General features: G+C 44.0%; 1 protein-coding gene across 1 annotated transcript in view; it reads left to right on the top strand.

Annotated features, from left to right (window-relative positions):
* Nucleotides 1-13,782: 13,782 nt before the first annotated feature.
* LOC310634799 (uncharacterized protein) overlaps nucleotides 13,783-21,574 on the top strand; it is a gene marked incomplete at its 3' end in the record, with an annotated part of 39,037 nt that continues 31,245 nt past the window's right edge. Inside the window, exons 1-4 of the mRNA XM_083353335.1 lie at nucleotides 13,783-13,853; nucleotides 16,880-17,308; nucleotides 18,412-18,526; nucleotides 18,641-18,708. Of these exons, the coding sequence (XP_083209461.1) occupies nucleotides 13,821-13,853; nucleotides 16,880-17,308; nucleotides 18,412-18,526; nucleotides 18,641-18,708 (645 nt within the window). The 5' untranslated portion in view covers nucleotides 13,783-13,820. The remainder of the gene's footprint in view (nucleotides 13,854-16,879; nucleotides 17,309-18,411; nucleotides 18,527-18,640; nucleotides 18,709-21,574) is intronic.

Below are 21,574 nucleotides of genomic sequence, written 5' to 3'. Positions count from 1 at the left end.
TTAACAACTATCTGTCGGACAAAATCACTCGGATTCGGACCGGTCTGGACTCTGACTGGGCAGAGTCTCGCGATCTGGACGCGGGTGGTCTTGTCGATATTACTTGGGAGGAGTTTGATTCTGTAACTCCGGAGGAAGTGGACAGGATTATGGGGAGACTGAGCTCCACCACATGCTTATTGGACCCGTGCTCTTCCTGGCTGGTTTATGCAGCCCGGGAGAGGACACGCAGCTGGTTCCAGGCAGTTATATCAGCTTCTTTGAGTGAGGGTAGCTTCCCTGCCATCTTGAAAGAGGCGGTGGTGAGGCCCCTCCTCAAGAAGCCTGCCTTGGACCCAGCTGTATTGAACAACTTCCGTCCTGTCTCCAACCTTCGCTTTCTTGCGAAGGTTGTTGAGAGTGTGGTGGCGCATCAGCTCCCTTTGGTCCTGGATGAAGCAGATTATCTAGACCCGTACCAATCGGGTTTCAGGCCCGGGCACAGCACGGAGACGGCATTGGTCGCGCTGGTGAATGATCTCTGGAGGGCTCGGGACAGGGGTCATTCCTCTGTTCTAGTCCTATTAGACCTCTCAGCGGCTTTCGATACCATCGACCATGGTATCCTGCTGCGGCGTCTCAGGGGATTGGGAGTGAGAGGCACGGTTTTACAGTGGTTCTCCTATCTCCAGGGACGCTCGCAGTCGGTGTTGACAGGAGGGCAGAGGTCGACCGCGAGGTCTCTCGTTTGTGGAGTTCCTCAGGGGTCGGTCCTCTCGCCTCTCCTGTTCAACATCTATATGAAACCGCTGGGTGAGATCATTCGTGGCTTTGGAGTTGGGTATCATCAGTACGCTGATGATACCCAGCTTTTTCTTTCTACCCCAAACCACCCCAGTGATGCCCTCAACGTGATGTCCCGTTGCCTGGAGGCGGTTCGGGTCTGGATGGGGAGGAACAGACTTCAGCTCAACCCCGACAAGACCGAGTGGCTTTGCATACCTTCATCCCCGGTCTATTCGGATATTCCATCTCTTTCTATGGGGGGTGAATTATTACCCCCCATAGATAGGGCTCGCAACTTGGGAGTCCTCCTAGATTCGCGGCTTACCTTGGAAGATCATATGGTGGCTGTGACTAGGGGGGCTTTTGCCCAGGTTCGCCTGGTGCGCCAGTTGCGGCCCTACCTAAGCCGGGATGATTTATGCACGGTCACTCACGCGCTCGTGACCTCTCGTCTAGACTACTGCAACGCTCTCTACATGGGGCTGCCCTTGAGGACCACCCGGAGGCTCCAACTGGTACAGAATGCAGCCGCGAGAGTTGTGTTGGGAGTCTCCCGATACTCCCATGTGACACCTCTGCTCCGTGAGCTGCATTGGTTGCCAGTTGTCTTCCGGGTGAGATTCAAGGTGCTAGTAATGGTGTTCAAAGCCCTCCATGGCATGGGGCCGGAGTACCTCAGGGAACATCTGCTGCCGGCATCAAGCTCCCTGCGCCCTGTGCGTTCCCACAGAGAGGGCCTCCTCAGGGTGCCACCGGTCAGAGAATGTCGATTGGTGGCCCCCAGGGGGAGATCCTTCTGTGTGGGCGCCCCGGAGCTATGGAACCAGTTACCGGTTGAGCTCCGGACGGCGCCCGATCTGCGCTCCTTTCGCCGCGATCTGAAAACATACTTGTTCGAACAAGCCGGCCTGGCCTGAGGGGGGATTGGTGGGGGTTTTTATCATTTTTATTGGGGTTTTTTTTACTATGTATCAATTGTATTTTAATCGGGCATGTATTTAATTATCTTTTAGTTTTTGTAAATTTCTGTGTTTTATTCTTGCCCTGTACACCGCCCTGAGTCCCCCGGGAGAAGGGCGGTATAGAAATATTAATAAATTAAATTAAATTAAATTCATCTCTCCAATTTTCTTGAAAAGATCTCTGGTCCTCCCTATTCTATTGTTTTCTTCTATTTCTTTGCACTGTTCATTTAAGAAGGCATTCTTATCTCTTCTAGCTATTCTCTGGAATTCTGCATTCAATTGGGCATATATATGTTTTTCTCCCTTGCCTTTCGCTTCCCTCCTTTCCTCAGCTATTTGCAAAGCTTCCTCAGACAGCCATTTTGCTTTCTTGCATTTCTTTTTCTTTGGGATGGTTTTGGTTGCTACCTGTTGTACAATGTCGCGAACCTCTGTCCATAGTTCTTCAGGCACTCTGTCTATCAGATCTAATTCCTTAAATCTATTTGTCACCTCTACTGTATATTCAACGGATATGATTTAATTCATATCTGAGTGGCCTAGTGCTTTTCCCTACTTTCTTCAGTTTAAGCCTAAACTTTGCAACAAGAAGCTCATGGTCTGAGCCACAGTCAGCTCCTGGTCTTGTTTTTACTGACTGTATAGAGCTTCTCCATCTTTGGCTGCAGAGCATATAGTCAATCTGATTTCTGTGTTGACCGTCTGGTGATGTCCATGTGTAGAGCCGTCTCTTGGGTTGTTGGAAAAGAGTGTTTGCTATGACCATCGTATTCTCTTGACAAAATTCTATCAGCCTGTGCCCTGCTTCATTTTGTACTCCAAGGCCAAACTTGCCTGTTATTCCAGTTATCTTTTGGCTTCCTACTTTAGCATTCCAATCCCCCATGATGATAAGGACATCATTTTTTGGTGTTAGTTCTATAAGGTGCTGTAGGGCTTCATAGAACCGGTCAATTTCATCCTCTTCAGCACTGGTGGTTGGGGCATAGACTTGGACTACTGTGATATTGAATGGTTTGCCTTGGATTCGAACTGAGATCATTCTGTCATTTTGGGGATTGTATCCCAGTATTGCTTTTCCTACTCTTTTATTGACTATGAAGGCTACTCCATTTCTTCTGAGGGATTCTTGTCCGCAGTAGTATACCTGATGGTATACCTGATGTCCATTTTAGTTCGCTGATACCTAAGATGTCGATGTTCAGTCTTGTCATCTCTTGTTTGACCACGTCCAGCTTTCCTTGATTCATGGATCTTACATTCCAGGTTCCTATGGAGAAAAAATCTTTACAGCATCGGACTTTCCTTTCACCACCAGACACATCCACAGCTGAGCGTCCTTTCGGCTTTGGCCCAGTCGCTTCATTCTTTCTGGCGCTACTAGTACTAGCCCTCTGCTCTTCCCCAGTAGCATATTGGACGCCTTCCGACCTGAGGGGCTCATCTTCCAGCATCATATCGTTTTGCCTTTTGGTACTGTCCATAGGGTTTTCATGGCAAAGATACTGGAGTGGGTTGCCATTTCCTTCTCCAGTGGATCACGTTTTGTCAGAACTCTCGGCTATGACCTGTCCGTCTTGGGTGGCCCTGCACGGCATAGCTCATAGCTTCATTGAATTACGCAAGCCCCTTCGCCACGACAAGGCAGTAATCCATGAAGGGGTTAGTGAGCTTAGTCTGTGGATTTCCAATGTACACAGACTGAATTCTGGAAAGAGGGTTGGTTTTTTTTGTCTGTTTAATCCTTCTAACTTAGAGGCCTAGAGAGATGAATTTAGTAACGAAAATAAAAACAATGGGCATGTGCCATTATAATTATTATCTATAGGTTTTTGAATTTGTTTGTATAGGTTCATTTTATTTTATTTTTTTTAGTAATGCGCTTCCTGCTCCCCAACTGTCATGTTTCTCCCACTTGGTCATAGCTCTGAAAAGGATGTGAAGACATTCAAAAGGTGCTGCTTTCCCAAGCACAAATGAAAAAATAAAAGAAAAATCAAATGTATACCCTTGGTGTAGAACTGGGGCATCCCAAATGTAATCAAATTTGCATTCTCAGTGTACAACTGAGACCTGAGTCAACCAGTATCTATGGAGAAAGAGGGAACATTATTCATTCCAAGGCCTGAAGATGTATGAGGGAATTGTCACATGCCCATCAATGTTTAGCGTCTGGGAAGAGCTGAAACAATGAAGAAGGCAAGGGAAAAAGTGGATAAGAAAAACAAGATAACATGATAGAATGGAAGGACTAATTTAATTAAACAACAAAAGAAATTGAATAGTTGGCAACTAAATGATCTCCCTTATTTCAAATAATATGATTTATTAAAGGGGATACTGTATTGTTATAGAATAGATGATTTAATGTGGTGGGAAATAGATAGCTTTTAGGAAATTGAACAAGACTATATTCAAATAGATAAGATGTGATTCTGTTATGAATTGAGATGAGGGAAACTATTACCTAAAGCCTGGGAATTACAAATATCAAATGTTAAGTTTGAATATTGATGGGAAACTAAAAATTGGGAAAAATCAATAACAGGACATTGATAGTCTTTAAAGATTGAATGTAAAAGTAATTAAGATATGTATAAGCTAAAAATTTATTGATAAATGTAATAATGATGTTTTCACTTAGTTGATATAATAAGAACTGTAGTAGCTTAAATACGAGATAGTAGATATTAAGGGAAAAAGAGGAAATATTTAATGTTATAACTTGAAGTTTGTACTAAAGATTTTTGTATGTTATTGAACTATTGATTAACCCAGCCACCACGTTGCTTTTTAAATACTTAAATGTAAAATTAGAAAATTAATAAAATACTATTTAAAAAAGAAAGAAAAAAAGTTTTGTGAAAACAAGGGGTGTCTGGCTTTCCTTTTACACACTGCTGCCTGCATGTTGAGGAAATACACCCAGCTTCTTCGGAAACCTGGACAGATGCCCTGGACGCAAGCTGGCTTGGAGAGATATTGGGTGATTGGCGAAGGGAAATTTTTCTGGTTGTGTTAGCTTTTTGAGGTCTTCTGGTTTTGCCATGTTTGATTCCTGTTATCCAAAGAACAGTTGCTTCTACCATCTCAGGGATGATGGTCATAGCATCCTCTGATAAACCCCATAAGCCAGCCAAGTTCCTGACTATCACCGCAACAACAAAGGAATATATATCATTGGTCGCCAAGTAACAGAATGCATTCTGTTACAAAATTAAAAAGGGAGGAATGAAGGGTCCTGTAACTGGAACAAAAAGAAATTGTTTAGCCTAACTAGTTCTGTCTCGCTTCTATAATCAGCATTTGTGTCAGGGACAAATTTCACACAAGTGTGGGAAACATGTACATGGATGGGATGTACAGAAGGAGGGAATAAGGGAGTGTACAAGAATGATTGATGTCTTCCTTATGAAAGGAATAGATTATTATTCAGAAATTTCTAATGAGTCTAAAGATCGATAGAAGAAGCCAGCTGAAAGTCATAAATTCTGACAAGTAGTTGTAGCTAACCTAAACGACAAGCAGAGGAAATACAGAAATAACTATAGGAGCCGAGCTTTGTTAATGGAAAACTAGATGGTGATAGATATGATGTGTACAAAGGAGCTTCCTGGAACATGAGAGGGACAGTGGTTTTAGGCGGTTTGGATAATTTATTGGATGATTAGGGAAGGGGCGTTGAGTGTGATAGGGGAGGGGGAAATCTGCATCAGGAGCAGGATATAAAACTGTATCAAACAGCTGTTTAAGGTGTGACTGAACTCCTGTGTGTGTGTTTCAGTTCACCAAGCCTTTGCAGATGCTTCTTTTTAAATAAAACTTTGTTGCTGGAATTCCAAGTGACTTTGTTTGTTTTGGGATCTTGAGCCACGTTCCAAACACTTATCATGTAATGGCTCTGTTGTCTGATTTTCATTGGCTAGCAAAGTTTATAAAGCAATGCAACTAACTTTCTAAGGTGTGGCACTTCTGGATGTAAGTCTGACAGGGTTCCAAATTGTTTGTAACTCAGCTGTTTGCTTTGATCAATTAAAGCACTGTTTCCTCAAGAATCCTCAGTTTGAGTTGCCTGAATAAAGTTTTAATGGTATCTCAATTTTAAGTAAGGGCCAGTGAACTTACAATAGTTAAAGATGCAGAAGCTCATTATTAACAATCAACCAATAATAATTATCAATAATCTAAAGGGCCAAGAGGCAGCCAGAACAGAAAAGAAAAGTACCGTAGTTTGTGCTGGGGCTGAGAAAGTAATATAGGGGCCCTCCTCTTGAAACTTGGAGTACATCAACCTATGCAACTATTGCTGATATGCGGTCTGAGGTCGCCTCCTGTGATGGTTCTGCCCACTGGAGACAAAGGTCCTAACATGCTTAAATCTAGAAAATCCAAGAAGGATTTTGGAGATCGGGGTTCTGATGTTGCCATTTTCTGCGTCCTTGTAAAAGAGAAAGATACTCCATCTTCCATCGATTCCAGAGGCAGTTGTCTTTTGCAGAGAGAGGTTTTTGGCAGAAGTGCCAGCCTTGACATTCAGTGTCACTAGATTTGGTGTGATAGCATTGTGCAATATGGACTAACCTTGCAATAATGCGTACAAGCTTTGTCCAGTTGGAGAACTGTTCAAAGCATTGACAGTCAATGATGGCTCTCTGCTCAGATCTGGTGAGAAGGGTCTTGATGTCAGGACAAATCTCTGGATCGTTGTCAGGATCTTGAAGATTGAAGACCTCAGCTGTGCTTTCTCCTGAGGCATGAAGAGGTAATGGTGCAACCCAGCTGTTAGACATATTTGGAGAATTCAGTGTCCATTATGTTGATGAATTCTCTGTCTTCAACTGACATGGCTATTTTGTTGTCATCATGTGTGGCATAAAACACTGTGCTGCCTAAGTTATCATCACATGTGATGGGGATAACATCAGATGCCTGGATGATGTCAAGAGGCTTCTCCTTTACTTCATGGTGGTAAGGGTATTGTCTGAAGTGAGATGCACTCCCAGAAATTACCTTTTTATCATCCACAAGGACCTTTATTTGCATGCAGAGAAGATTACAGGAGACAGGATGTAGTAGATGATGAAATGGACGGTATTTCAAGGTCAAAGACAGTAATTGTCCTACCATGAGAGAAGACCGCATGTGAATGGTGCCCCAGAAGGGATAGAACATTCAGGCTTAAGAAGAAAGAGGAGGTACGTCAGAAATGGGAGGGGTTGGCTGAACAAATTAACATAAATGTTGTAGTTCCCAAACAACCACATGGTGGCAGCACAATATGCACTGCATAATACTTTATGGCTGATGTAACAGCACAAAACGAGATTACAACATATCCATGGGAGGACTGTTATTTAATTAAACAAGAACCAAAGAATTTTAATAGTTGAAGGTTGCAATTATACTGAGACAGTTACTCGGATTGCAACTAATTTTAAACCCTGTTCTGCAGATTGTTCTTCTTGCCTAATTTTTTTTTGTCCTGCTGTGTAGTTTATGTCTCATCCAGGTTCCTTTGCCTACATCTCCGAGGGCCGTCACTTCTGATGGATTTTCTCATTTTTGTGCAACCTAACTTCTATTAAAAACCATATTGCAATTAGCTAAAAATTGATGAACAGGACCACCCAGTGAGTCTAGGAGGTAGAACTCTAAATTCTGAATCATGCATTGATACATCAAACCCAAAGATGAAATTTCCCTGGAATCATGAGCCCTATAAACTCAAAACTACTCCATCTTACAGAGATCACCCTTCTGTTGCTTCCCACCTAATTGTCAGCAATTCCACCACATCACCAGTTTTCCCTAGAGACGTGTTTATTAACTGGGTACAGGAGGCCCTGTGGATTTCACTCTGGTAGGTGGGCGGTGCTCATCAGCGTTTTCAAGCCCATCGAGCCAGTACTGTCCAAAGACATTTCTGCGGTCAAGTGGCCAGCATGGTGTCACAGAGCACTATTATGCTCTCACCTGACAAGCCTAATGTCTTAAGCACTGAGCCACCATTCTGCTCTACAACTAGGTATGATAATATGTAAGTCAGAGCTGAAGAAGCTTCTTGGAAGAGAAGCAAAATGTCTCCAAAGAAAAACAAGAAAGTCCAGCTGCCTCTTGAAAAAGCACCTTTGTGACATCCACGGAGCACACACAGAATAGATATCTCTCTCGACAGATATTTCCATAATGATCCATAAGTGCAACTACTGCAATGTCTACATTGCAACCTGGCCAGAAAGTGATTGCCAAGGAGCTCAACAGTTTGCTTCCTTGAAGGATCTCTCCTATGGGAAGGTACCAGCCCTTTCAGGCAAGCAAGGCCAAGAATTGAGCACCACAAAGCCTATTGAGGCTCTATGCTATTGTTGTGAGATATAATAACAGAATGTTGAAAGCCTGTCAAGTTTCCCACTGATCTCTTTTATGGGATGCAGAAGGAAGAGAGCATTATTGTGACCCTCTTGAGTACAAGGAACACTATATTCCATTTTGTGTCTGTTCCTTTGAGTCCCCCGTTACCTTTATTCAGGGGTGTGGTTTCTACAGAATCGTTCTTAAAAATAGATATTTGGAGAGGAGTCTTATATTGTCAAAAGCACATGGATTCACAAGGCTTCTTGCTCAGGGCGGACATCAGCCTCCTTCCTCCTCGCTTCTCATGGGAAATGTACCTTTTCTTGGCGCTTTACATGAGCACCTGCCTTGCACGGAGAATCCACCAGGGGCTCCTCTGCAAAGAGAAGGCAACACAATGGCCTTCCATCATTGAGCCACTGGAGGGCGAACGCCACACGGTGCTTTCCAGAGGGGAGATTGAAAGGCATTGACATCAACGGGTCTTGCATCTTTAGGATGCTGTATTCACTCTCTTGAGCATTTGAGCTGCGCAGAACTCTTGAAGGAGAGAGATCCAGAAAGGGCCAGGATAAGTGGCCAGATTCTTCCAGTGTGAATAATAATAATAAACCTTTATTGTCAAAGTACAACATGTGTACATTGAGATTAGCTGAGCCTCCCCCTGTGCTCTCTCCCCCCAACACACAGTGACAACAAACCCTCCATCCCACCACACTATGTGAACCAACTACACCACACACCGGCCTCCCAAGTCAACTCTGCATAAGATTACATCCCATTCAAAAGCCTAACAGCCCACGGATAAAAGCTGTTCTTCAGCCTGTTGGTACGGCTGGCTATATTCCTATATCTCCTACCGGATGGTAGGAGAGTAAAAAGATACCGTCCAGGGTGTGAGTCATCCCTGAGAATCTTCCTCACTCTTCCAAGGCAACGAGCCCTGGCGATGTCATCCAGTGGTGTCAGGGAACAGCCCACAATGTCTTGTGCTGTGCTCACTACCCTCTGTAATACTTTCCTATCCGCGGCTGTCAGACCGGCATACCAAACCACAATACCATACGAGAGGACGCTCTCTATGGTAGACCGGTAAAAGAGGGTCATTAGCTGTTGCTCTACCCTGTTCTTCCGCAAGATCCTAAGAAAGTGAAGCCTCTGTTGGGCCTTTCTTGCCACCTGGGTTGTGTTAACTTTCCAGGTCAGATCTTCACAGAGGTAGACTCCCAGAAATTTAAAGGAGGGAACTCTCTCTACACAGTCCTCCCCGATGTAAAGTGGGGCAGGTTCCTCTTTTTTTCTCCGGAAGTCTAACACCATCTCTTTCGTCTTGCTGATGTTTAGGTGCAAGTTGTTGTTACTACACCATATGGATAGTTTTTGTACCTCCGCCCTATATGCTGTCTCATCCCCACCTGTAATAAGACCCACCACAGTTGTATCATCTGCGAACTTGATTATCGCAGTGGATGGGTCAGATGATACACAATCATAAGTGTATAAAGAGTACAGGTAGGGGCTAAGCACACAGCCCTGTGGCGTGCCGGTGCAAAGCTTCAGGGGGGTGGACAAAGCAGACCCGACCCTCACTGTTTGTACCCGATCCCTAAGAAAGTCTTGAATCCAATCGCAGATAGCGGGGGAGAATTTCAAGTCAGTCAGCTTCTCGATGAGAATGCTCGGCAAAATGGTGTTAAAAGCCGAGCTGTAGTCAACAAAAAGCATCCTGACGTAGCTTCCAGGTTTCTCGAGATGACTTGCTACAGAGTGTAAAGCAGTAGCTATGGCATCGTCTGTCGACCTATTTCCCCTGTAGGGAAATAGGAGGGCTCTTGATCTTAAGAAGGAAGAGATGCATCCCAAGTTCTCATCTTAGCAACAGATAAGAAGGAACTAAGTCACTAAGGAAAGAAAGTAAAAATATCACTCAATCCAGACAAAAGAAATTGGACAAGAGCTGAGATGAAAGCTCTCTCCAAATCCCACCAATAGCTACCAGGCTTGAAAATCAACAAGAATAACTGTCGTCTGATGAATCAGGAAAAAGCAAGGAATTTTTTGGAGGGAAAAGATCCTGAAGTACAAACACTTTTTGAATTCCTCTTCATCTAGAGTTGGCAGCTGGCAGCTTCTGTCCCTATGGATAGTGACAGCCAGCCTACTCGAGAAGGACTTAGGTCAGTATGGATGAGCATGGATGTGAGTGTGTACTTGTGAAAAAGAACAAATATATATGTTGTACCAGTAAACGCCTGTTATTTTAAATTGACTGTGTCTCCCTGTATTTTAAAGAACTATTTGTGCCTCAGAGTGTGGGTGAAACTGTAGCTATTTCCCAGGGCTGTGAGAGTGTGAGTGACCATAAGCTTTAAATACAACACTCTTCGGAAGTGTAACATTGCCTAAAGCAGGTTGAGGCGGCTTCCTGATCAAGGGAAACGTGAGCGCCCCCTCCTGCCCCCGCATGGGAAATGCTCCGTCTCTCCTTGTTCCAGGAGCGCTTTCCATTCACAGAAAGTCCACCAGAGGGCGGCCTCTGCAAAGAGAAAGGGACTCCACGCACTTCAGCGTTGGGCCGCTGTGGCCGGTTGGGAAGGAAGTGACGTCAGTAAGCCTTTCCTTTCTAGGATGCTGGACTCGCCCGCTTTAACCCTTTGATCTTCGCAGGCGGTTAAAAAGGCTGCAAGAAAGTCTTGAAGGAAAGAGCCACAGGTGACAAAGGGGGTTGTTTGTCTGTGTTTGTGTGTATGTTTCTCTCTGTGTGTGCTAGTCTAGACCACGTACGTTGCCCTCAGGAAGAAATCCAGATGCCAGAAAGGAAAGGGGGGGCTGAATAGTCCTACACGCCCTATTTCCTGGGTAGTGGGAGAGCTTGCATGGCAAATCTCAAGGAGGAAATAAGAAAAGGTTTGAAAATGCAAAAGATTATGCCTACGTTCTCACTCTGTGCTGGATGACAGTAAACTAGGTTCGACTCCTCTGCAGCTCAATTTGTTTTAGGAGGGTAAACAGATGATTATGTTAAGCTTTGTGCATTTAAGCCTTTGTGTTTCATGTGAACTGAGCCCCTGGATCTGATTGACCTTTTTGTGCTTAGGACACATTGTGTGAACCTGCCTTCCTGTGTGAAGGAAGAGAAATGGAGCATCCTAATCCAGCTGCAATTGAATGGCATTACATTTTTTGTGAACTGAATGTTCATGCTTTGTTAACCAGTTCTGAGTTTTTGTATGCTGCGTGAACCCTGCTTATAGGTAAATGTAGATCTATATTTTTAAAAAGCAAGTCTTTCCTTGTGAGTAAAAGCAATATAGAAATGATCCAAAATGCCAAATATACTGAATCTTCTTGATTAATGTCATCAGTTTACCAGGCCAGAAAAATACTTCCTTCTATGGGGAGGAGTATCGATGAACGATCCAATCCACTACTTTCTAGTTGTTGGAATTTATTTTCTATCAGAGAGATGCAATCTTCTTTAGAGAGAAAGTAATGTAGGAAGAAAAGTCTCTATCATGGTTCCTCCAAGCGGGGAATAAACATGGCAACTGCTTTGGGAAGAAGGTTGTAGTTTATTGCAGAGGAAAGGCAGACAGAAAAATGGATCCAACAGGAAAAGAAGGGGTGAGCACATGTGGGTAGAGGGGTTTTACACCCCCTGGACTCTATTGTCTGGAGTTATTTCCTGTCTCAAGCTTTGTATTCTGTCCTGAGCCTAGGTGTGCCACTCTAGGATTCTTGCTGGTTGTCTGTCCCAGCCCACCTCCCTGGGGCAGGGGTATGTAGATTTTAGAAGTCTTAGTTTCAACCTCCCTGAATGGTTTATATCTGCATTTCTATAGAGTTGGTTTCTGCTTGGGGGAGGGAGACTTGGGGCTATTAAGAAAAACTGGGCATGCTTTTCTGCCTTTTTAAGATCCTTTTAGGAAATATATTTTCCTGCCCTTTTAATATTTCCTTCTCTGGGGAGCTGACTTCCCACAATGGGGGATTGTGCCCTAAGTGTGTGAATGACACACTTACTGGCACAAGATTAAAATTGGTCTGATCAGGGATACTCGGTAAGCAAACTTTAAATTGTTAATGCAAAAAGAAAAACACTAATGGAGGCAGCAGAAAAAAGATTCCTGCCCATAAACTTCTAAAAAGTCAGGGCAAAAATTAGGTGGAAAAGAAATTTATAGTTACCAATATTCTGTGCCAATTATTTTCAAATGTTGGATGTCACCTTTAGCTTCCAGTCAGATTTGCACATTGCTCCCAAAAATCTTCACAGCCATGGTTTGCCTCTGTACCTAACCACTGGCTGCCCATTTTCAAGAGTTGTTTCCTGCCTTAGCTCTTAAATTCAGTGCATCCAGGTTTGTAATTTGTAACATCCAATTAATGTTAGCCAGTATCCAAGTAAGGCTGTTCCATCCTGGAGCACTAGGGAACTACCAGAGGACTGGAAAAGAGCTGATGTAGTTCCCTTTTTTTTCCTCTTAAAAAGAAGAAACGAAAGAAAAAATAGATCCAGGAAACTACAGACCTATCAGCCTGACCTCACCTGGGCAGATTCTGGAAAAGACAATCAGACAACAAATCAACGAATACCTAGAGGCAAACAAAGTCATTACTTAAAGCCAACATGGGTTTGTCAAAAACAGATCATGCTAAACACATCTTATCATTGCATTCTTTGACCAAGTGACAAAATTAGTGGACCAGAGGAATGCTGTTGATACAGTTTACTTGGGCTTCAGTAAGGCATTTGATAAAGTTGGCATAGGGTTTCCTGCCCGAGCAGAGGGTTGGACTACATGACCTCCAAGGTCCCTTCCAACTTTATCATTCTTATTAAATGCAAGAGTGAAACTTTTCCAGCAGATGAACTTAAAAACATTCCCTCCTGCTAACTTTGGGCTGTTCTTAAGAGTACATAGAGAGAAAGAGAAGAAAAACAAACAAACAAACACATTTTTCTTCACTCTGTCTGTTGGCCAGACAGACAGAGTGAGGGTATTTTCATTTTGGTAGCTTATTTTAAGAAGAATTTCTAGCAGAAGTTTAACATTCTTTTCTCTTTGGATTAGAGACAGTTAACAGTCAGTCACATTTACCTCACACACAAAGACTTTGACACACATATACACACAAAGACAAGAGAACAGAAAACGAAACAGAAGTCTTAATTTTACACATCCTAGTCATTCCCACCATAAATCTCAGATAAATTAGGGAAGGCACATATTTTAAACATACCACGTGGTTGCATAGAGAGAGAGAGGGGGGCACTATTTCTTATTTTCCCTTTGAGTACCTTTATTTAGCCAATTGGTTTCCCAGCAAAGCCCTAGCAAAGTCCATTTTCTTTATATATATAATTTCTGTACCTACCTCTTTTTCATACCTGCCTAAATGGGTAGCTGATTCCCGTCCCAGGCCTCAAGCAAGCTTTACCGGGAAGCCTATCTCAACCCTTTAACTAGAATCCCCCCTTGGTTCTATCGGGTTTGGCGCACTGAAGCCTCCTTGTGAGACTTCCGCCTACCTCCACAGTTTTTGGGTCAAAAAGGGACCCAAAGAGCACTCTGGATCCCTCACAGAGTACTGGGACGCTCCTTTAGGCATCTACCACCATGGTTTCAGACCAAAAAGGGGTCTGTCGAGGACCTTCTGCTCCCCTGCAGAAGGTACGGGACATTCTTACCGGCTTTACCTTCACTTTTCACCACCACTGTTTGCAGACTTCAAATGTCTGGGAGGACCTCTGCTTGCTTTCCAGAGGTAAGGGACGCTCCTTGCCCGGGGCTTAATTTCCTAACTTTGCTTTGCTTTGCTTACAGGGCTTAACCAGCTAGTTGCCCAAATCCAATTCTCTCATTCCATTCCATTTTCCACACAGTCTCTCCCTTTTCCTTAACAAAAGGTCCTACGCTCTGGCCAAACCCCCATACTTTCCAGGGTCTGCAACTCGAACAGATCCTTTCTGCGGCTAGGAAAGGCCAGAGGGAGCAAAATCCAACTGTGATTGGAAAAAGGGTCTTCTCACTCACACACACAAAAACATACACACATTTCTTTTACCCCCCTGGGCTTCCAGAGGGCGCTTGGGCCTATACCTATCACCCTTACCCACAGCCCAGTCGATGCTCTGGTGGAGGCCTGGGAAACGGCTGCCACCAGGGCACTTGACTGCGTTGTACCCATGCGACCTCTGACCCGGCGCAGATCCCGTTGGGCCCCATGGTTCTCTGTGGAGTTCCGGGAGATGAAGCGTCGGAGACGAGGTCTAGAGAGCGGTTGGAGATCCAGCCGATCCGAATCTGACCGATTGCAGTTAAGAACCTTTATAAGGTCTTATCTTGCAGCGATAAGGACGGCGAAGTCTAACTACTTTGCCGCCCTTATCGCGTCCGCAGATAATCGCCCGGCCGCCCTGTTTAGGGTGACTCACTCCCTCCTTAACCAGGAGGTGAGGGAGGATCCCTTACAGGGACGAGCCGAGGAGTTTAGTCATCATCTGGTGGACAAAATCGCTCGGATCCGGACCGGCCTGGACTCTGACTGGGCAGAGTCTGATGTGGAGAAATCAGGCGGTCTTGAGCACGTTATCTGGACTGAGTTCGACCCTGTTTCCCCTGATGATGTGGACAGGATCATGGGGAAACTGAGCACCACCACCTGTTTGCTGGATCCGTGCCCCTCCTGGCTAGCTTATGCGGCTCGGGAGGGAACACGAGGCTGGTTCCATGCAGTAATAACTGCTTCTCTGAATGAGGGTGTCTTCCCTGCCGCCTTGAAGGAGGCGGTGGTGAGACCCCTTCTCAAGAAGCCTGCTTTGGACCCGGCTGTTTTAGACAACTACCGTCCAGTCTCCAACCTTCGCTTTCTGGTGAAGGTTGTTGAGAGTGTGGTGGCGCATCAGCTCCCTCTGTTCCTGGAGGAAACTGATTATCTGGACCCGTACCAATCGGGTTTCAGGCCCGGACACAGCACAGAGACGGCATTGGTCGCGCTGGTGAATGATCTCTGGAGGGCAAGGGACAGGGGTTGCTCCTCTGTCCTGGTCCTATTAGATCTCTCAACGGCCTTCGATACCATCGACCATGGTATCCTGCTGCGGCGTCTCAGGGGGTTGGGAGTGGGAGGCACCGTTTTACGGTGGTTCTCCTCCTACCTCCAGGGCCGCTCGCAGTCGGTGTTGACGGGAGGGCAGAGATCCGCCCCGAGGCCTCTCATTTGTGGAGTCCCTCAGGGGTCGGTTCTCTCGCCTCTCCTGTTCAACATCTATATGAAGCCGCTGGGCGAGATCATTCGTGGCTTCGGGGTGGGGTATCACCAGTACGCTGATGATACCCAACTTTTTCTTTCCACCCCGAACCAACCCAGCGATGCCCTCTCCATGATGTCCCGGTGCCTGGAGGCGGTTCAGGTCTGGATGGGGAGAAACAGGCTTCGTCTCAATCCTGCCAAGACTGAGTGGCTGTGCATATCGGCATATCGGGTTAACCAAGTTATTCCACCTCTAACGATGGGGGGTGAGGTGTTACCCCCCGTTGATAGGGCTCGCAACTTGGGCGTCCTCCTGGACTCACGGCTCAATTTTGAAGATCACATAGGAGCCGTGACTAGGGGGGCTTTTGCACAGGTTCGCCTGGTGCGCCAGTTGCGTCCCTATCTGGACTGAGACGCCCTACGCACAGTTACTCATGCGCTTGTGACCTCCCGTTTGGACTACTGTAACGCTCTCTACATGGGGCTGCCCTTGAAGACCACTCGGAGGCTTCAACTGGTGCAGAATGCGGCCGCGCGAGTTGTAATGGGGGTCTCCCGATACTCCCATGTAACACCTCTACTCCGCGAGCTGCATTGGCTTCCGGTTGCCCTCCGGGTGAAATTCAAGGTGCTGGTTATCACCTATAAAGCCCTACATGGCCTGGGTCCGGGGTATTTGAGGGAACACCTGCTGCCGGCATCAAATGCCCTTCGCCCAGTGCGCTCCCACAGGGAGGGTCTGCTCAGTGTCCCGCCGGTAAGAGACGGCGGGTGACACCCAGGGATAGGGCCTTCTCAGTGGGGGTGCCTGCCCTCTGGAACCAGCTGCCGGTGGAGCTGAGGACTGCTCCCGACCTCCGATCATTCCACCGGGGCCTGAAGACCTGGCTCTTTGAGCTCTCGGGCCCAGGCTGAGGAGACATTCATTTTAATTGGGGTTTTTAATAGTACAGGGTCGATTTAATTTTTTTTTAAATTGGGTTTTAACTTTTGTATGGTTGATTTTAACTCCCTGTAAATCGCCCTGAGTCCTCAGGGAAAGGGCGGTATATAAGTGCAATAAATAAAAATAAAAAATAAATAAAGTTAAAATTTGGAGGTACTCACCTTCACCTTCTTTCCAAAGCAGCCATTGAGCTCAAACCCAAAACTCCATTTACTACCCTGACTCCACATGGGCAGGGCCTGGAAAATCCATCCACAGACACAAAGGGGTCTGCTGCCGGCAGGATGGGCTTACCAGTCTCAGTCTATTGGAGAGGTTAGCTTGGAGTCCCATCTTGGGGTGCCAAATTGTAGGAAGAAAAGTCTCTATCATGGTTCCTCCAAGCGGGGAATAAACTAGAACCTTCTTCCCAAAGCAGTTGCCATGTTTATTCCCCGCTTGGAGGAACCACGATAGAGACTTTTCTTCCTACAGTTTTCTCTTTGGCAAAGAGGGTTAATAGCATGTTCTGATTCCCATGGCTAGATGAACATTGCTATGAATGAAAAAGAATTTGGTTTCCTTGAACTCATTTGGATTTGTGTTACAGGACGGAGAAAGAATGGCGAGCCTTCCTTTAGCAAGTGGGGGAACTGGAAAAGGCCCTTCCAGTGTTCAGTCTGGAATCGGTGAGGAGATCTGGGCAAGAACTGGCCAGAAGATCCTGGACGATGGAACAATCCTTTCCCCACTTCAGTCCTGGAATTTTAGGAGCATCCGGTATCAGGAGGATGAGGGTCCCCGAGGACTTTGCAGCCGACTGCACTACTTTTGCAGCCAATGGTTGAGACCAGAAAAGCACACAAAAGCGCAGATGCTGGACCTGGTTGTTCTGGAGCAGTTCCTGGCCATTCTGCCCCTGCAGATGGAGAGCTGGGTGCGGGAGTGTGGAGCAGAGAGCAGCTCCCAGGCGGTGGCCCTGGTGGAAGGCTTCCTCCTGAGCCAGGCGGAGGAGAAGAAGGAGCAGGCTGAGTTGCAGGTGAGAGCCCAGAAGGACTTGAATATAATAATAAGTTCAAATTTTTGTTTCCTTTTAAAAATATCATTAAGCTTATCAAGATATAAAACCAAAAAAAAGAAAATAGTAGGAACTGGGGGGAATTGAAGAGAAAGACGTATAGGGGAAAGGGGAAAAGGAAAATAATTGACTTTGACTCTTTAAGGTAAAGGTAAAGTTTCCCCCGCAGTCAAATAAAATGGTAACATTACAGCCTCCGACGTCTACTTTTCCATCCTTAATATGTACTGGAACTAGTCATTCTATAACAAGAAACACTAAATTTCATTTTTTTATCCCAAGATAAAAATCCAGAAGTGATTTCCAAGTAGAAACAAGGTTGGATGTGTTTTTTTCTTTAACTAAAGCAGTTAATTTTGCCGTCTCTGCTAGGTCCGTCAGTTTTTCCAGCAACCTCTCCATTATGGCAATTAACGTATCCTTCCGTTTTTGTGCAAAAAGCATTCTTAATGCTCTCAACATACTGTATAAAACAGCAAAGTTTGAGATTATGTTTCAATCTCTGTCTATTAAAGTCCCTGGTTTTGTTTTTATACCCAGTTTGAGAATCTTCTGCAGTAAAATATAAATCTTACACCAGTATTTCTTTGGTTTGTCCACCAAAATGGAAAAAGGTTTCTTGTTTACATTTATATTTTGATCATGTATTTGAATTTCCTTTATACATCTTTGGCCAGTTATCACGCATTAAATAGAATTGATACCTCATTTTATAAAAAATGTGTTCCAAATTATAATTTAATAGAAATTTTAAATTTTAAAGTTTTCACCCAAATATCTTCCTGTTGTTCAGGCATTATATTATACACAAAATTCTTTGCCATTGGATCAATATATTCAAATTCTTAATACCTCCTTACCAGAGTTCCCTGGCATTCATACTATGTGGAGATGCTTTACTAATCTTTCTATAGTTGCTTATCCTTTCTAGAAGAAAGATTTTTGCAGAGCCATTTATTTCTTACTTCCCAGCCTAATTAAATGATACTGAGTGCTTTGCAGTAAAAAACCACTTCATGATGTTTGATGACCATTAATGCTTTTCTCCTTCATACTATGTCAAGTCCTTTACAATGGACATCAGAGATCCTGAAAGAATGAGGCATCCTTCAAATGTCCCTCAAGAACTGTTTTTCAGGAGGATCTCTCAGGAAGATCCAAATCAGGACACCTCAAGAGGTAATAATAAGGTCCTTCCATTCCTCTGATAAATCCTAACTTTCTTATCTTCTGTGTTTTCCCTTCTATAGCATTTCATTAATTATGCTTCTTGAAATTCTATCTCCCTCACAGGGAAGAATAGAAGGAAGTTGACTCTTTGTTTTGGGGGAACGGAAACCGTGATTGAACCTCCAGGTCAGGTAACAGAAGAATATTAATTTACTACATTTGTATTTTCCTTTTCCCTCGGGAAATCAGCTGATGTACATAGTACAGGTAGTCCTTGATTTATGACCACAATTGAAACCCAAATTTTTGTTGCTAAACAACACGACCTTTCTTGCCACATGTGTTAAGTCAAGGACTGCAGTTATGTTTGTAATATGGTTGTTAAGTGAATCTGGCTTCCCTATTGACTTTGCTCTGAGAACTTCACAAAAGGTGATCACATGACCCAAGGACCCTGGAACCGTCATAAATATGAGTCAGTTGTCAAGCACCCAAATTTTGGTCATGTGGCCACGGGGATGCTGCAGCAGTCGTGGGTGTGAAAACTGGGCATAAGCCATTTTTCCTGGTGCCGTTGTAACTTTGAACAATCACTAAAAACTGTTGTAAGTTGAGGACTATCTCTACTGTCTTCTTCCATTGTCCCCTCAGCTTTTGGTTGGGGATTTTTTTAGGATTTTTTTTTAAGACTACTACTTTAAAAACAAAACTCTTTCCCCTAATTATTCTCCCAACGTTTCAGTAAATAATGTTTTACAGATATTTTCATGGCACCCATTATTTGTGTAATTCTTTGAGTTGCATTTGTGCAAGGATCCTCAAAAGTATTTAAATATTCACACCAGGATATTAACATTTTTAAAAGCTTTATTTACAATCATTGATAAGAAAATACGTGATTAAGAAGAAAGATTTTTAAAATCCCAGGACAGTGGCCATATAAAAATGCCTCCAAATAAAAATTGTTCTGAAAGAGCATATAATCAAGGCCCTATTGGCTTGCAAAATACCTTTTAATCCCCTGATTTGTGCCTGGATTTGGAGGCCAAACTATCCAGCTTTGCAAAGGCTAAGAAATGCCTTCCTCAAAAAATGTTCTCCATTTTCTTATTTACTGTCGAGTCAATGGCTCAGACTACTAGCAGTTTCCTTGCAATCGAAGGAGGGGCAGAGTCTCTGGATATTGATGGCACACAACACAGATCCATGGCTGATCTCTCCCAGCTCTTTCATGAAGGCGTTGAGGATGAATAGGATGGCTCCTTCTTAGCCACTTCATAAAATTCTACAAAGAATCCCTTCCTCTATAGTTATGCCTTTAAACCCATGTTAAACAAGTTAGTGTCACTGATTGGTGGGTTTTCCAAGGGCCACCTGCTAATTGATTGTCTCCTGACACTGAGTGCTTTTTGATTGAGGATGGATGAATTGATCCTAGCTGGCTGGCTGGATATTTGGTAAATCCAGAAGGATTCTGAGGTTGATCCAAAAGGAAATTGGGGTTACGTAACTGAATTGCACTGAAAATCCTACAAAATCATTCAAGTTGATGAAACCTGTCTAAAACATATCTTCAATCAAAAGTTTTTTCTTCTGTCCACTTTCTCACCTAAACTATGGAATCCTACTAAGCATAGCCATTTACCTTAGTTCATAGCTTTGCTTTGGGAATTTCTAAACAATAGGATAGATCCTATAGTCCCTCCTCAATCTGTTCTGTACTTTTTTTCCTTTCAGGAGGGTCTTCTGCCCTTTGAGGAGGTGGCTTTGTATTTCTCAGAGGAGGAGTGGTCTCTGCTGCATCCTCACCAAAAAACACTGCATTGGGAAGTCATGCTGGATAATTATAAGAACGTGGCCTCTCTTGGTAAGGGTTTCCTATTCTGCAGTCAGGCAGTTCAGGAAGACACTTTGTAGTCAGATGCCACGGATTACTTCTTATGAAATCATCTCCAAATAGATATCCTCTCTTCAGAGGGAGAAGGAAGAGTCATGCTGTTCCACTGCTCCTGCGAAGGAAATAGGTCAATGGCAATCTTTATTTGTTTTTCTATTTCTATTTAAACATATTAGTAACAAAGTAATTCCTTGGTTTGCAGTAATACTAAACTTTACCAAACATTTTTGAAATATTTTGGCCCAGATGCATCTGTATCAGTCCTATCAAGAATTGCCATTCACGTTTTTTGACTTAATGGCTTTATTCTGGAACCGTGAACCGAGATGCATTATAGTTCTGATCCAGACAGCATAAACTCCACAAAAATGGTTTTAAACAAATATTTATTGTCCAGGAATTCTAAGCAGGGACTTACTTTGCAGTAGATACATCCGGTCATAGTCATATCTGTCCATTCTTGTAGGTAAAAAAGGAATAATTCCCCATCTCAGCTAGGCATGGTTACGGATGCCAATAGATGCTTGCATGATGCTTGATTAGGCACCGTGGCACATATGCAGGACATCCTGTAATAAACTTTGAAGCTCCTCCCACTGACTAGATATAGGACTAACAACTAGACTACATTTCCCAGAGGCCATCTCTTAAGGAGACAGCGTTTAACTTTTTAAATGCTAAATGCTCTAACACAGTTCTTAATTCCTAATCTAGCTACATAATGGACCAGAGTTACATACTGGTCCAGCACAGCCTTTTACAAGTTTTTATGCCTCACGAATAGTGATATTATCATTTCTATACCAAACCATTATACAAATATACAATATATTGGAATCTGGCAAAATACCTGAAGGCAATTACAGGTAGTCCTCGTGTTACAAATATAATGGAGACTGCCCATTTGTAACTCAAAAATTCATGGGAATAAATCTTGTACCTCGAAGAATATCACCTTCTTTCACCCACATATTTGCTAATTGAATGCATGGGCAAATAGGTGGTTCATTATTTGCACATGAAGCATCTCAGGGAGGGGAAGGCCATGGAGGGCCTAGTGATGGAACAGGCCCCCAAGGCCTCCACGATTCACAAAGATATCTCATGCTTCCACTTCCATTTCTGCCGTGGCAGGTTGACTTACGTTGAAAGATCCATCT

Source organism: Vipera ursinii (genome assembly GCF_947247035.1).
Source record: "Vipera ursinii genome assembly, chromosome: 2".
Taxonomy (NCBI): Eukaryota; Metazoa; Chordata; class Lepidosauria; order Squamata; family Viperidae; genus Vipera; species Vipera ursinii.
The sequence above is the reverse complement of the archived record's forward strand: the minus strand, read 5'-3'. Positions and strand labels throughout refer to the sequence as shown.